General features: G+C 38.2%; 1 protein-coding gene across 6 annotated transcripts in view; it reads right to left on the bottom strand.

Annotated features, from left to right (window-relative positions):
- Positions 1–17,591, bottom strand: part of LOC126867304 (EGFR adapter protein-like) — a 275,154-nt gene that overhangs the window by 46,411 nt on the left and 211,152 nt on the right. Inside the window, exon 1 of one of the 6 annotated variants that reach the window (XM_050621622.1) lies at positions 89–313. The exons of the other annotated variants lie outside the window; for them this stretch is intronic. Within the exon in view, the coding sequence (XP_050477579.1) occupies positions 89–313 (225 nt within the window). Of the gene's footprint in view, positions 1–88; positions 314–17,591 lie in introns of those variants that run through there. 6 annotated transcript variants of the gene reach the window in all.

Here is a 17,591-nt window from a genome sequence, read left to right as displayed (position 1 = left end):
GGAAGATCATGAAGATCGATTTCAGATAATTTCAGATCCTAGTGCATACGTAAATATGATAGGTGAATATGCACGTAAAAGAACTTACTTTTAGTTTTTGAGTATGACCACATCGGCAACAGCAGTACGACATGTAGTCAGGTAATGCTGGCATAAACTTCAGCTGTTCCTGTTGCTGCGAGTACTCGTCTACTAGTTTGCGATACTGTACCCTGAAGATGGGCCTCGTTGTGCTCTGCGAGCCTTTACCAAGGCGTCCCATAATCGCAGAGAATGCGGCCAGGATTTTGCGCCTGCGTGTGAACCTCCTCATGCCACGGCGACCGTTGCACTTCTTCGTCCTCCAACACGATTCGAAGCGCACGGTTTGCGGTCTTTGCCAAATTTTGGCAATTTTTTCGGTTAATAAAATCAACACACTTGTCTAATCACTCGACAAATATATATTTGTCTTTCCGTTCACCGTACGAACCGAACACATCACACGACCGAGTAATTACGCGCAAATCACACGTGGGTTCTCCGTCATGACACACCGTTCTCATAATAAATTTACCATCTCGTTCGACGAGTAATATCACCGGTGGAACGTTATTAGAAAGTATAAACGGTCGAATGACTTGATGTTTCATACTTCATCTGTGGCTTACCGATCGAAGGTCACTCTTTGAACAAACGTCAATCGGACCAAACATCAATTCGAGACGCGAATTTTTTTCGGAACAAGCTGTCGATTTAACTGGCACTCACTTGTCCACGGCACCACCTAGCACACTTTCTAATTCGCATACTACCGGCATACCGGCTGTACAGCATTCAGCACTACCCAGTGAAACCTTCATTCACTTATCAGCGAACAGGCACACTTTTCGAGGAATTCACTCCGTCTCAGCCTATGATAAACCGCGCAAAGATAATGGTACCATGGTGTTGCCTGAATACGACGTTCTTCCGAGCACTTGAGAAAACCAACTGATGCGTCTCGATCACTTTATGCATGCAGGAAAATCGTCTGAGGAATCTGGATCACGCACAAATAAAAATACTTCACAGAACTACGAGGAAGGCACGTTTCAATGATTGACACGTGTGTTTCTTTCCGGTGTCGATGTCTTCATAGCTTCTCGTTGCTCGTTTTCGACTCGCTGAAACAATAATCTCGTCCGTGGTATGTTGCTCTTCTATTTTAAAATCGTCGCATAAACATCGCCTCTACGTGTCCGTAAGCGGAGCGAAACGTTTCTGTAGATCGACGACTACGACTATAAATATTGCACCGATTCATCGGTACAATAAAAGCGTTTCGCGGTATCCATGCTTCTCTGGTACGGTCTTCGAAAATTATCCAGTACCACCTTGTACCGCTGTAAGGTATACTATCGTTGGCAGGTGATCATCCGTCTCTGATCCGGTAGACCGGTCCGATCGCTTTACGCGTGGGACACGCACGGAACATCCAGGGCTCCACTTCGTGGCGTATGTAGTCTTCACTGAGTGTCGTTCTGCATGCCGATCCGTGGAAACCGGTTAACGAGTTCGAAACTGCCTTTCGCTTCGTCCTCGTCGACTGTCAACCATACTTGCATCTACCACTAGCACGTTAACTTTGCGTCTTTTTCTCGTGCTCTTTTCACTCTTCTATTTTTCTCTTCTGTTTTATCCTTACGGCTAACGGACACGAAAGCCAATCAATCGACTAGAGATATCGCTCTGACCTAAATTTTCCAATTGGCCCGATTACGTTGCTCGAACTTTACCGTTGATAATGCTACCTGTTGCACTGTTGCATATAGTAATATTCGCGGGATACCCGCGTGTCGTTTCGCTTCATCCCTGAATCGATTGATCCAAACGTAGAGACAACTAGCAAGCTCGAGTTCCCTACCAGTTTTACACGATTTCTCTCTTTGCACTGAGCAAGCACTGCCGGATACGACTCCGTTATACGAACGTGGCAATACGAACGGAGTTAGATTTACGAGTAGAAGGACGATCTTTAACGTGACGACATTCCGTTCTCTGGCACAACCTTCGGAAGCGAGGTATACTCGTTACGGCACGACGATTTCACTGAAGCTCCTAAACACCAAGAACCGAACAATACTAGTTTTTAAGGGAAAATCGGGTACATGATAAGTAACGATTGGTACGGGAAGAAAGAGAGAGAAAGAGAGAAAGAGAGAGATAAACACAGACAGAGACAGAGAGAGAGAGAGAGAGAGAGAGAGAGAGAGAGAGAAATAGAAAAAGAGAGAGTAGCTTGAATGGAGCACGTTGATTCGGTTAATCTAGAAAACGTCTGTTTTCTAGAGCGATTCACGAGCCGGCAGAAGGCTTCGCGTGCCTTCTCTCTACTGTCAACTGGAATGGCTGGAGAAGAGATGCCGGTGAATTTTCGTGTCCCCTTCCCCTGGTGGACGTCGCAGTTTCGGTCCTACCTGACAGAAGCCAATCCAGGTGGTGCTCCTCTCGAGCGAGACGAGCTGCCTAGAGCATGCTAGCCGGCCCAGCAATGGCAATACCTCCCGGTACGTATAGAGAGAGACTGAAGTCGAAAGAAGAACACGAAGCAGGAGTAGCACCAGGCGGCCCACACGGCTCTACCCCCACCAGACCACGGAACCGAGCAGCAGAGCGACCGACCGACCGACCTCTTCTCTCCGACCGCTTTCTTGCTCCAACTGCGGCATTGAACACGTTCAACGGCAGCTGGCGAATACCAGCTATCTTCTTCCTTGTCAGCCTTTGCATCTGGCCGCTCTCCTTGTCCTGCTTTCGCACAGCCAGAGCCGTTCTCGAGAGAGGCCGCAACGCGCCGATCGCATGAGTTTGCGATTCGCGTTCTTTGACCTCCTGCCGGCACACGATCGTGGACTCGTGTCGGACCACGGACGTTACTCTTGATACCTTCCACTTCGTGCACGACATCCGCGACGTCATCGATCGAGGATCGATCGACGCGCGGTTCGCAAACAAGGGTAAGGTCCTGCGCGTTCCATCTTTTCGTGCATTTTTTGTCTTTTTCTTTGGTTCGCAAACCTCGTTCCGAAAGGAGGTGCCGTCCAAGTCGATCTTCCCGATCGTGAAATCGGCCATCGTTAAACCGAGCATTCTCTCTCTCGAGCCGCGGCAATTCGGAAGAATCGACGCGGGTCAATTGTCGCGATTGTCGCAGGCAGCGTGAGTACCGTTAGATCGACGGATTCCATAGGTACACGGAGAAAGTAGCCGATATCATGTTTAGCGCTATTTTATAATTGACTTTGTGAATATAGTCATGAGTCGAGAAATTGAATGTATTAAACGTATAGTAGATGTGGGAGCTTCTTTTATTGATGCGCCCACTCTTCAATGGGCACTTCAACCGTTATGGAGGTGCACTGTAAACGTACGTATTTTCCCGCGATTGAACTTTCTAAAGCTATTTATATTTTATACACACAGGTAAACGCAATGTAATGCAGTGGCGCGTTTTTGAGATAGTTCGACGTCTCTGCTACGGGAAAATCAGTAGAAAACCTGTAAATGTTTAGAATGCTAAATACGATAAAATATTAGTTTGTATAAGTTCACGAATTTGGCAATACGTATGAACATTGAATGTCCATGTATGTACACATATACACGTACAAAATGTGATATAATCGAATGTGGTTATATGTATTCCGACACTCATAGAAACTTAAACAAACTTAAGAAATCATTAGGAAATTTTCAAAACATTTTAGGAAAAACACTGAGCTATAAAGAAATCATATATTCAATAGTATAATAATAATCTTATTAATTTTCGATGTATCAATATAATAAAATTACATTATTCTATTTGTTGTTATTCGGTTCCATGCAGAATGTAAACGATTTTACGATATACATTCAGATCTTGAGCAGACTTATTGAACTTCTCTATTTCATTTTTTTCAATGGTATTTATGTTAAAAAATTGTGAAGGATAATATATAATTCTTATAATTTACTACATTAGTTTTAACAAATTTTTGTTACAACGTTATGTAGTCGTGTATTCTTGAGATAGTGATTTTTTTAAAGAAAAAAGTTGTTAAAAAATTTATTTGGACATAGACACTCATATAGAAGATGTTACAACTGATAATTTTATTACAGTGTGGAAATTGTAAAATTTCATCCGCGCAAACTATATTATCTGGTAAAGTTAAATATTTCACCAACGTTAAATATTGTAGTTTCTTCCGCGATAGAGAAATTACAAATAAATGAACGATGGAAAGAATAATACCTGTCGCAAGCTGTTTCCTAATAATCTTGTAGTTTCATTGACGTTAAATATTAAGTAAAAAAAGGAAAAGAGAGGTTGCTACGAAAATAATAAGAACGTATCGTATACAGCTTTTTGTAAACATACGTACATATATTATATCAAGTAAATGAGATAAACATCCAAGAAATAATCGATAGACACTGAAATTTATATTTATGAAAAAAAAAAACAGTTTCAATCTATTGGATTAGCTGGTATTTCTAAAATAAATGTCATGAAAATTTTCAAACTCTACAGGATTATAAATCCTGGCTACGTATACAAATGTTCTTAGAGTTTACACAAATTATAGGACCATTAACATTAGGTAGAAAATAACTTATTGTGCCGAGATAAGTTTTATTGGAACACTTTTACCGATGTCTTCGTAATAACGCCATTATTCACAAGGTGTGGAGTTTCGACGAAGATAAAAAGATAGATGCGTGTAACAAGAGATAAGCCGCATACATAAGAAAGTAGCCTATAAATTACACAGAACTTTTCGGTTATCGAGATAAATGGGAAAATGTCGTGTAATCGCGGATTTACGAGTATCGATGCTTTCGGGAAGAAAAAGCGTTAAATACGTGCTTCTACAAGTTACAATATGCAAGTCGGATAATTCTTTCTCGATTTACATAGGATACTGGTTTAAGAACTACGTTACACCGTCCGGCCATGAAAATTAACAACAGTTTCGTGGTAATCAATGTACAAAATTCAAAGTAATAACAAGTAAAGGAGGATAATTGAAAATTCAAATATTACGTCGTAACGTGTAATTTCTACGAACTTACGCAAGCAAGTCGATCACCTGGTCAGTAATAAAGTAGATAATAAAAATGTAGATGGTATTCTCCTGTAAACGATGTAACATTCTGTTAACAAAGTAAACCTTCGCGATATGAATTGCAAACAGTTTTCAATTACAGAACATTAAATAATCGAGACGCAAGGGAAAATGTCGTGTAATCATATATTTTTAAGATTCGCGAGGTCCGGAATTTCGTTGGACGAGCTATCAAGTTCTTTTTTTTTCCGGTATAAACAGAAAGTCGAGTTAGGAATACGGGAGCTGCTCTCAAATTCAATTACCGCAGTTACCGCGGAAAACGGGGTGGACGGATACGAGGTAGTAAAGGTAGTACGGCTCGCCGGTAGCCAGAGCTCGTAAATGATCCTGAGTTAATCGTCAACCCTGGCTAATTTAATGTACAAGAGATTCCACTTGGTCGTCGTGCTCGGCGTGAATTTCACGAAACCTTAAGGCGCGCTCCTAACGCCGGAATAAATCACTCGATACCCTTTCTTCGGCCGTGGACTGGAAGGAGGTTCGAGGATAATATTCCGCGCGATCGTTTATGCAGATCACGCGTTAAGATTCAACGAAGTTCCCAACGAGAAATCGTCAACGATTTCCTGTCTTCTCGCTGAATTTTATTACGACCAACGAAAATTACTGTCTACCGCCGCTCTTCTCGACACGTAGCGAACAGGCTAGAAATGTTACACCGATGGGCAATGCGTTGTACAAATTTGTAGCATCGTCATACGGTGTGAGTGGAAAATTTACTCTCGTAAAAACGATATATGTGTACTACAGACGTACGAAAAGTTACGAGATTCATGAAATCCTGAAACTTGTCGAAGCGTGCAACTTACGTATATTGACAAATCGTTATAACGAAATGTAAATATTTGTTCAATTTCAGAACGTTGTACGTATGTGTATAAAACATGCTGTATGTATTTTAATTATTTAAATATACATATACTGTTTGAATAACATATCGAAAGATCAAGCGTCTCGAGTGAAGTTGTAAAATGTGTCTATAGTTTACAATTCGCTAATATCATATAAATTGCATTCAATTTCCATTCAATTTTGTGCTCGATGTTTAATACGATCAAACCTTTCATACGTAACGCAAATTGTTTATTCTGTCGTCTAAACGAACACGATACAAATGTTACATGCAGTGTATATAAATCTTGTGTAGCTCAGTGCGTTTAACTCGGTTGCTGCGTAAGAGCTTGGCAATGCATGGTCATAGATCTTGCAGAATTTGCTTCCCACGTATATATCACATATATGTTGTATCGACGAAACAATCTCACGTGCAATTTCGGTAGATCTTCGAGCTTGGTGTCGAAGGTTGAATTCGCGACAAAAGATAAGGATGTTACTTTTTGTCACGGGCATCGGCGGCGTGTTCGTTTTCTTCGTCGTAATCAACGGAGGAAAGGGCCAAGCAGAGCTAATAAAAAGCTACAGAAAGACCCGAGGCTGCATACCTTACATAGTCGCACGCCTCCACGCGACTCGCGTCCTGCAAGCCGCGTCGCGGCGCGGCGCTCTGGTCTGTTCCTTCTAACGGTCTCAACAGCCGGGATGCCTTATCAACCTGTGCTTTCAAGCTCTCCCTTCAATCTCTGTTTAGCGAGCCTGTTTGAACGGTATCAGCATGTTTAACCACCTCCGAGCTTGCGATTAGGCCGAGATATTCCTGTTTGACGTCCAATTATTTTTAAAGCTAATAGCACACAGCCGAACCTCGACTCTCTCAACTCGAATCTCGAGATCTAAAGTCTTCCCCATAGGTAGCAGACTATTAAGTACAAAGACTATTAAGTATAACTATATGCGTCCTTTAGTTTAGCCAAAGATTCCAAATGAAGTTTAACGAAGTTTCCTAGTGGTTTGTCAGACTGTCTCTTGTTCGTCTGCGTCGTATGGGCGGAGGTGTACGCAAATAGCTTTACTAAAAGTTGGTAGAACGAGCACCGTTTCGAATGCATTACTATTGGTTGTAAAATTTATGCTCCTTCGGTGGTCAAGCGTAGAGTGGCGCGTTCAACGACTTCGCGTCTCAATCCTTCATATTTTCCACGAGAGCCGCGTCGCGTTGGCGAGAAGCTGATATCGCAGACGGAATAAGAAAATTAAAGTCGGCTGTTAGTCATTCGTTGGAGCGTTGTTCGTGACAGGACAGTCGACCGTAGGAGCTTCTTACCGTTCGCGAGAATCGTTCATCGTCGATCAAATCTTCTGTCTCTTTCAACAAATGCGTTGCGTACTAGGTGGATCGCGTGCAGCCACGGTCTCACCAGGAAAACTCGTCATGATCGTCACGAATAGAAAGCCAAAGCGAGTCCGTGGTCGTTCGATTTATTCCATTTCTCGGTAGGCGCTGATGTAGCTACGGGGTGAGGTAGCAAGAAGTGAAATGAGGGTACGACATCGAAAAGAGGGGAGCGTACGCAGCCACCAACTAGGTACCACTATTATCTGTACGAGAATGCCAAGGTCAACCTCATTCCAAGGCAACAGTGGCCAGTATTGGAGTACGTACCCGCTGGCTGATATCGTCGCACCAAGAAGCTACCTGCTGTATCCATTTTTTCTTGTTTTTCCAGACATAAATTCTAGTAAATGCTCCACTGAAACCTTCGATTTAACTCTACAATTGCCACACTGCCCTCCTTAATTAAAACCTTTCATCTATCGTTCCGAAATTGAAGAGAGCTTAATCGTTTCTTTGTGCCATCGTTGTTTCTCTTTGTCCAATTAAAGGTATCCAGTCGTTATTTCGTAACAGTCTGTGTAGTGTAAGTTTACTTGAAAAATAATATTTATGAAATATTTCACAAACCGCGTTACATTTATTTGTATTTCGATTTCTATAGGTAAATGAAATATAGATATGTTGAAAGGAAAGTTTCGAGCCGACAGATCATATCAACATCAAACATTTATATCTGTAGTTCGTGATTACGAAACGAACATGTACCTTCATTAGTCAAGTCTTACCAATGTTGTAGCATTGATCGCGCTTAAACGCAACCATTGAAATATCACTTGCACACAAGACGATATCTTAAAACCAAATGCTGTATCATAAGTTTCCTTTCATCAAGTATACATGGATATAGTTACCGCAGCAAACAGAGAATTTGTAGAGAAAGTTCCCATGAAATTAAAAATATCCATAATTAATTAGAGGGTTTACGTTTGCTAAGAAATTTATTTAAGAAAACGACGTTGCACGATTCTTTCTTAATAAATAACTATATTAATAAATAAAAAGTATTACAAATGTATGTTTTCTACCATTCAACTTTTTAATCAATTTTGTGCTTTTCTATAACAATAGATATTATAGTTTGGAAACAATTTACTTTAGGAATCGAACAATATTTAAATACTTACTTTCGAATATCATTTAACTTTTTCCCCAGTAGCATTGCAGAATATATGCATCAGTTAATTAAGATACCGTGTCCTTTTGAAACGAACAATTTATTGGCGTACAGTACGGTAGTCTATTACACAATTACTCTCAGCTTATCTCGCAAGTTACGTCATTATGCTTTCTAACTTTTAGTATTACAATTTGTCCACGTAAGTTAAACGTATTGATTACTTGATTACAACGATTAATAATAATATTAACATTTTTCGATGAAATGGTAAATGATACAAATTGTCTGATTACAGTAGCATATACTTATGGCTAAACAATATGTGAAATATATCATATGCACGCGTTTTGATAGTTTCGTATTTTCATAGCAAGACAAGCTTCTTTTATATCTTATTTTTTATATAAATTGTTTGAATCTGTAATTTTCAATAGAATAGAGCATAAAACATAAAACAGTTACAAAATGTAGTGAAATTTCAATACTTTATTAAGGATGTTGCGTAGTTTCGATTTTAAGCGTAACTTTCCTTTATATGACTAACCATCAGCCTGGACAGAACCGGATTCTTCCTTTATTTTTATCTTTTACTAAAATCAAAAGCGTATCAGGTTCTTACGATGAAATATGTATGCTTATACATTATGGATAAGAGAAATTTCTTGAAAATAAGTTTCTTAATAGTACATTATAGACAACAGGAATAAATATATTTTACCGCAATATTTGTTTTTAATATATGCCTTCTATCAAAACTCTATGAAAATCAGACCAATTAAGCAATTCATTTTTTAGTAAGGAAACTATAAAGTTCCATACGTTCCATAAGTTGATGAATACTTTACTGTGTCATTGCATATCAATGCCATCTTAAAAAAGTTTCAAGACAAAAATTGCTATTACTATTAATGAAACATAAGAAATAGATAAATTTTTCAATAATGTCAGTTTCGGAATTTTCGTGGACAAACCAAGAAAATTTATCACGTTGTTCCATTTAATTTTTTAATCACAGTATCGAGTAAATATGATATATAAAAATGTAAAGAATGCTCAAAGTAAAATATTCGTTATAATATTTGTTGGATGAAACACATCTCTACTTTTATATTCCATTTCATCAGTCATGTTCTCAAAACTATGAAATTCTATGAATATCCAAAGTTTTTTAATAACACGATCAAACTTACATAAATTTAGTTCGTGAAGATATACATACAATTCTTGCATGTTTCGCGTAATGAGATCTATTTTTTCGTGAAAATATCGAGATTAACCTGGTTTTCTGTCGATGCTCACTGTCGACCAAGTACCAGTTACATTTTATGGCGTTCTTGCTATAACTACCACATACTACTGCCACCGATGTGTCGTACCTTCTTTGAATGCGTAACTTATCGTCGCTGGTACAAAATTTTTCCTTCAACCGATAGAACCGTGGTTCTATTGCCACGAATGTAGAATACGCTCACGATAAAGGAAGTTCAGTTCACGTGGTTGAATACCGAAGTACAGATTGGAAACTTTGATCGTCGAACGATAGTGCGGGTATTGTCATTGTTGTGCCATAGTTTAACTTCTTTTTATAAATAACATTTCTTCATCCTATGTATGCTAGTTTTATAAAAACAGGAGTATATTAGATAATGGAAAAATATATTCTTTTGCATCTTTTTTAGGCAATAAATTTTCTGAATAAATTTATTCCTTGTTTCTTTACAAGAATACATATCTTTATGCAAGATCATATAAGATTATGTATTATGCAATATTACGTAAGATAAATGCGATATAATATTTCACGTTGTTCAATATTTTACATAAAAATCACCATGTACAACGGAAATAATAATAAATACGAACAGTAATAAGAAATAATTTTGTGACAAAGCTGTAATATTCTCCGTTAACGATGATTTCCTTCTTCTTTTGTGGTTTCCAGAAAACGTGAACTTAAACTTCACAAGTATTCCACGATGATTTACATCTCCGGTAAATATTGTTCGCAACCTTAGACGTTGTGGTAATATCTCGGAAAGGAAATGATAGTAAGCGACCGATGGAATGGAACAGGTGGTTTTTTATTCAACTTTCGCACGCGACTATTCGCCGCGGATGCAACTGCCTATGAAAAGTAACTGCCATTACTGCAGGTGCACGAAGCTGGCATTGGACATCACGGCCATTGCCAAGCGATCGTTATGAGAGCTTAGTTGAGATTACACCGTTATCAGCAGTCGCGCTTTTGACATCGGGCTAAACCACAAAAACCACAATATTACCTTTTATCGTGCAATGCGGAAGACTTTCAATACGTGGAAGAAAGTTTCCTTGCATTTTTTTTTCTTTTGTTTTTTTGTTCCTTTCTCTGCTTGGAACGCAACAAGGTTAGAACTCTTCTTCGTTATAAAGGATCATTTACCGGAAGAAACTGGGCGCGATGAAGAATAATGACATCGTTGTTCGAAAAGGGAGCGATAGAGGGGTAACGGAGTTGGCAACGCACTCGTACTTGAAACGAGATCTCAAGTAATTACGTAGAAAATAAGAAACGACAAAACACTGGACCGAGGAAGACCTGGAAGACATTTTACGTAATTGTGGATAATACGGGAGCATGATCAAAAAGAGTTTAATTCTAGACGACGAACCCTTGTATTCTGTTGTTCCTTTTTTTCAATTTTCTAACAAATCTGCTTTTTTCAGCCAGAAGGATAATGAAGTTCCTCGAATTCAGAGCATTCGTTATTCATAATCCTCGCGCAGTTTAAAATAATATTTCCATAAAATGGTAGTTCTAGGATCACTCAATACTCTGTGTTTTCAATCTAGTTGTAGATTCTTTCACAGCGATAGAACGCTATCCTACATTCATCCCGCTTTTCATTAATCTGAATTTCTCCGCATTCAATCCTCTTCCTTTTAATTCTTTGCGCTTTGCTAATGAATATTTCTGTCGATTCTTATTATTAACTATTTCTCGTTGGAAGAAACCGAGCCGTCGGATTATTAGCGCCTGCAATAGAGAAATATTTCGTAGACAATAGAAAAAGTTCTTAGAAAACATACAAATGTGTACAGAAGCAATATACGAGACAGAGTCTCAGAAAGTTGCGAATGAAAAATAAAAAGAACGTGTAATTTTTATAATTCGAAATAAAATACTCGTATTGCCATTCCCAAGGAGAAATGGTTTTGTACATTAAATATTTGTAGCTGTAGCATATCTTATATCTTCGAAAATCGTTTTACATCTTATCATTTAATGATTAAATATTTTTATTATTCTTTACGTGTTTATCCGGCTTTTAAAAATACAATTCCATTTTCCTCTCAGGCTTTGCCCTCGTAACGAATGTAATTATAGCCTGCAGTTTAAAACTGCCTGACTGACAGGCCCGGAATTATTTTTACCAGTTGCCCTGTACATCGAACATTCCTTGCTTCGTGGTGAAAAATGAAGAAACAATCCACCGAGACGACTGTTAGCACAGGACGTGCTCCGAGTGAACGCATGAGAAATCGTATCAGCTACCGTACACGAAAACGAAATAAAAACCTCAGCTATTTCAGTCTCTTCATAAAAGATTAAAGAAAGATGAAGCGACGGCAGGGACACTGATTCAGCATTTAATGAAGATTTAGCAAGCGTTTCGTCTCGACGTGGCAACGTAACGTTCAATTTTAAAACGAGCATGTATAAAACAAAGTTATGCTTTATGGTTATACGGTTGTAGGCTGCAAATAAGTTTTTTCATATCTATTTTCAACAATTTAAAATTATATAATGTTAAACCATTCCGGAGAGTGGGTATTTTTTCCCCCGTCAAGGAGATCATACGAATGATGCCTATGCAAGAGATTATAGGTCATGTATCATACATGCAAATTATTCTTATGCTCGTCGTTATAAAAAGAAATACCCACTTGGATATAATGTAATATCGGATGCGAAACGTATCAGTATATTATGAAGAAAGATTTTTAAAAATCGCAGTACACTCCGGCTATAATTCTCCATACGTCCCGTTATATTTTATGTACGATTATTCGATGAATTAAATTTTCGACAGAAAGGCCAACTATTTTTATAAGAAAGTTGTTGTAGTTCTGTTCGGGTTGTAGTTTGAAAACGACATACATATATAAATTGAAAATACATAAGAAAATTAATTATTCTTGTTCCTTGCTGTAATTCATTTAAAATTACCAAAGTAGTAATTTAAACAATTTCGCGAAGTAGTTACTTATAACGATAAATAATAACAAAGGAAATAATAAATAGAGAATATACGCTGGAAACACGTACTTGGAAGTTTTGAGGGTAGCGGGAATACCTCACTTTACAAATGCCGAAAATTTAGAAAAATACATTCCTGTCTGAAAACCTATTAACGTGCGACTTATAACAAATTTATTGTATCCGCAGACGCGGTAGAAAAATATACAATGAAATATATTAAAAGCTTCCGTAAAATTATGTAGGGGAAATATCTTGAAATTTACAGCGAACGAACGCTATCGACGTTTCCTGTTTCAATATTCATTTACGCATATCGTTGCGCATCGCGTAACTTGAAGCATCCGCTACGAACCTGCACTGTTCACCAATACTTCCTAATAAATAACAGAACATTTAATCGTAGCAACGAATACGAACAGCGTCCCGGACGTATCCTGGACATAACGATTACTAAATTTTCTTTAATGTCTTGTAGACGTGGATGACGCTACGCGCGTCACTCGAATTCCTCGATGATTTGAAAAAAAAAAAAAAAAAAAAAAAGGTGGAAAGATTAAACGAATAGGTAAGGTAATTTATTAACAGCTATAAAAGGTTAATTAAGACAGCCCGGTGGCAACATTCAGCTGATGTTTGAAGAGAATTCCGGAACGATCGTGGAGCTACGAGCGAGAGTGTGGTCGTCAGTGTGTCCGCGATAAGAGTTGTCAGAGTGGTTCCGAGCGATCAGTACCGAAGACGGTCCACTTCACGTCTCGCTCGAGAGACTTCCTCTCTCGAAAGCTGCCGAGTAAATAAAGAGTTCAATGGGCCGCGTGGTCGTTTCGGAATGACAAGAAAATACCTTGAATTCCATCGTTACGTTCTTCCTTCTTCGCCATCTTGATCGTCTCTCTTTGCACGCGCTGCCTTATTTCGTTTTTTTCTCTTTCGTTAGAGGAACAGCGACATGGAGCAGAAGCAGCAGCAGCAGCAATGGCAGCGGAGGATCGGACGAGGAAGGAGGAAGACGGTTGGTGAAACTGATTGTTCTGGTCGTATCCGGAGGTCGAATAACATCCTTAGATCAGCCAGGACGCATTGTGCCACGGATGAAGTGAACGCGCAAAGTGTTCATCGAACGTGGAATTCGCTTCGGAAATGAGATCCGAAACTCGTTTTCAAGTTCGCGGAAAAATTTAATTCTACGTTTCAGCTGAACGCCGACGATACTTGGGAGAGTTAGCCTTGAATGGAACGATCGAAATTTTACAGAAGGCAAGGAGAAAAGTAATTATTAGTTCGTATTAAGCAGACCAACTTACTTATTGCGTTTTTGATGGTGTTTCATGAAGCATGCGATAGGCTACAGAGAATAGACGAAAGACTTTTTTATTCGAATCTTGAAGGATTCTTAATATATCTACGGATCTTTAAAAAATCAGGAATTAATTATGTTAGACATTACATTTCTCTTAAGGTGGTACCTATAATATTATATACGATTTATGTATGGTTTATTTTAAATAATCATTCATTACGTACAGTTTATACACTTTACATTTTTAATACTATTTTAAATAATCGTTTAGTCGACGTGTACCTGTATGAATATTGCTACATTATTTTCAAATGCAATTAATTAAATACAATTCATTTGGAACAGAGATTTTCTTTGAATCACAGCCGTCTATAGGTTTACAGTATGGAATTTGTTGTTTAAATAATTTCTGCAGGAATTTTAATATAGATCTTTGTTATTTATATATTCCACTCGTAAAGAATTCCAGTAAATACGACCAGCAAACGTAAATTCTTCGCACTAACGGGCTGATTAAGATAGAAATATACGCGCGTGCGTTTGAAAATATTTTTCGGCAAAAGGATCTCGTCCACATTTCCTTCCAAAAGGAAATATTAAACGTATGATAAGTTAATAAGGAAATTTCTCGATTGAAGCAAAAACACGTCAAAACAAATTCACCGGTGCACAAAACGTCGGCTACGTATGACACGCGCGTACAGCTTTTTCAATGTACAGTTAGGTATTTCTGACAGGAACTCATATTTTTTTCTTCTTATCATAACAGCCTCGCAAATCACGCTGTGGGAAGCATGTTAAGAACGAAATCTCAAGTTGCTCTTGTACCTCTATGTTAATCATAATAATTTTTAATCGCAAAAAGTAAAATACGATGCTCGATCCTGACCACACGCAACGACTGGGCTTTATTCCCTGAACTTGTTAAGACGGTGACATGTTATGTATTTTCCTGGAAGGCAGCTTTACCCTGTTGGCGTTCTTGTAAAGGAATTAAAATATCACTGAATATCACGCAGCGTTACGTGCCGAAACGAATAAAAAAAATATTCAAGTTTGTTTTCTCGCGTGTGATAAGCAACGCACTTGTAGCTTATACATTATGAAACGATTCACTTTTAAATATTGCGCTACATACGCGATTCAAAACACGTTCGAAATATCAACCCTCTTTCATAGCGCGATAAAATAACAACGAATTTAGAATGCACCTTTATCCTCAAGATTTCCTACATGCAAAAGATGTATGATATTAAAGCTAACGATACGTACGACATGTACGATGATATTTAAGACGTAATTAAATTTTCCAACACCGTTAAAAGATTAACATTGAAGTTAAACCATAGCAAAGAATCGATTAAAAAATGTACGTTTCTGAAGCGAAGTATCTCTCTAGCTGTAACTCACGTGTGTTCGTGTTAGCAAGTAGCCAGGTAATTTCAGTAAACCATTTTAACAATCGAACCTGCTATCTTCTCCTTTGTCGATTTTCTTTCTCCCTTCAGCGATTCCAATAATCCACACAATAGGAAAGCACTCGCGATGCATTCCAATTACACCGGCGAACGTATTCCATGAGCATTCTCTATTAACCAGCGATGTAGTAGCTAATAGAGGCGAAAATGGTATCGGGTATCGTTAACAATAACAGTATCTAGCCAGTAATCTATGCAGCGGAACGTTATCGTTTGGGAAGGATCGTTGAAAAGCGGTTGAAGCGAGAGCGCAAATTGGCGAGCTCGTGCCAAGCGACGAGACACCCTCGAATCCGGTGCTAAGATCTTTCGATTAATTCGTCGCCGACGTCTGTCGTTTCCCAGAAACCCGCGAGAAGAGGCGTTGCTCTTATACGCGCTATCGTTTGCCACTCGCGAGTCTCACGAACGACCACGTTCTTCTTAATTCTCCGGAAGGTGTTTCAACTTTAATCCGAAGAGTGCCATTAGGATTGACTAAACGCCTGGCACAGACCAACCGTAAAGTTCCAAGTGCAAAGTCTACTATAACCATCCCCTATCCCCGAGTCTTCCGAGTTCTTCGTTCAACCAAGCTGTCACTCTTACTAACCCCGAAGAAAAAGAATCCATCCCGGTCTTCTTTGTTACCAACGAATATCGAGGCCTTAGGCAGACAGCGGAATCTTCCAGATAACAAGAAGACGCTTTCGCTTGGTACATCGAAGGATCGCGGAAACGGAAGCTCGGCGACATTCGCTTTAAATGTAGAGAGTCGCGTCAGATATCGCGTACGTGTGTAGATGTATACGTATATACGCATGCATACGTACAAGGACGTACTCGTATCTGATACTTGCGCGTTAATGGTCTCGAGGAGATGCAGTTTCGTCTTTGGTGCTTCACGTGTATCGACACTCGTCCAACGCATTTATTGAATAACGTAGTAATCGTTTTACTTGTTTCGTAAATATACGGTGGTCATGAAAAGTATTGCCCAGGATGCGGGTTTTTATGCGTTATGACCAAAGGTGCGAAAATGTACAGATTGCATGTAATATGGAAAAAAGGATGAAATATTTAGAATACAGTACTTGTTAGAGTATTTATTGCGTGAAATAGTTTTCCGCATGGGCTCCACCTTTTTAGTCGTGTTTATAGAAATATGAATTTGCATAAATATCCGCGGTCTAGTATTTGCATATACTCTTGTTTTCCACTGAAGTATGACGAAAATCAAACATAACAAAAATGCGGCGGAGGCTTTGTTTTTTGAGAAAATCAAGTTATCTTTTCGTCGGGTTCTATATTTTCTTTTCAATCACATCAAATTGTTTGTAGCAATATGAAACTACTGCTACATGATATAAAATTTGATATGTAAATGTTATAATAAGTGCAAGTCTGTGCAAATCGTTTTTGTAGCCATTGTATTAGAAAGAATTATAGAAAAGAATATGCATTTCCTGCGATAGAACTTCGAGTTTGGTTTTCCTCTAAAATTATATTGTACGATACGGTTCATCTTAATATGTAGAAACACGTAGGTTTGTATAAGTATAGTGAGATTTCTTTCAAGATCTAGCAGAGAATGTTTGCAACTTGCACAGATTCTACTACATATAGCGAAATAATGATGGTAAATACTACGCGAAATGATACGAGGTAAGCACACTTAATTGCAAACGTGATAAGGAAGTAGTAGGACGAGATGATAAAATCACTTTCATAAGATAAAACAAACAAGAATAACATAATTTTTGGACGTGTTACACTTTACATAGATATGAAAATGATAAAAGTAAGTAGTAGCGTTTATAGAATACAATCTGAAATGATAGTTCTTTACAAAAATTTAGAAAATACAAATTTTGTTGAATAATGTCTTATAAAATTCATACGAAATTACATATAAGGAAATATAAATATAAATAAAATATAAGGAAATATTTTTCAAATGAGAATGAAATGAATTAACCATACAAATAAATAATACTATCTGATGTATTATATTATAAATATAAATATATATATTATATATTATAAATATAAAATTTTACTAAAATCAAAGTAAATCAACAACAAAGAACACTATATCGTATGTTT

Source organism: Bombus huntii, chromosome 7 (genome assembly GCF_024542735.1).
Source record: "Bombus huntii isolate Logan2020A chromosome 7, iyBomHunt1.1, whole genome shotgun sequence".
Lineage (NCBI taxonomy): Eukaryota > Metazoa > Arthropoda > Insecta > Hymenoptera > Apidae > Bombus > Bombus huntii.
Note: the sequence above shows the minus strand (reverse complement) of the source record. Positions and strands in the feature narration are given on the sequence as shown.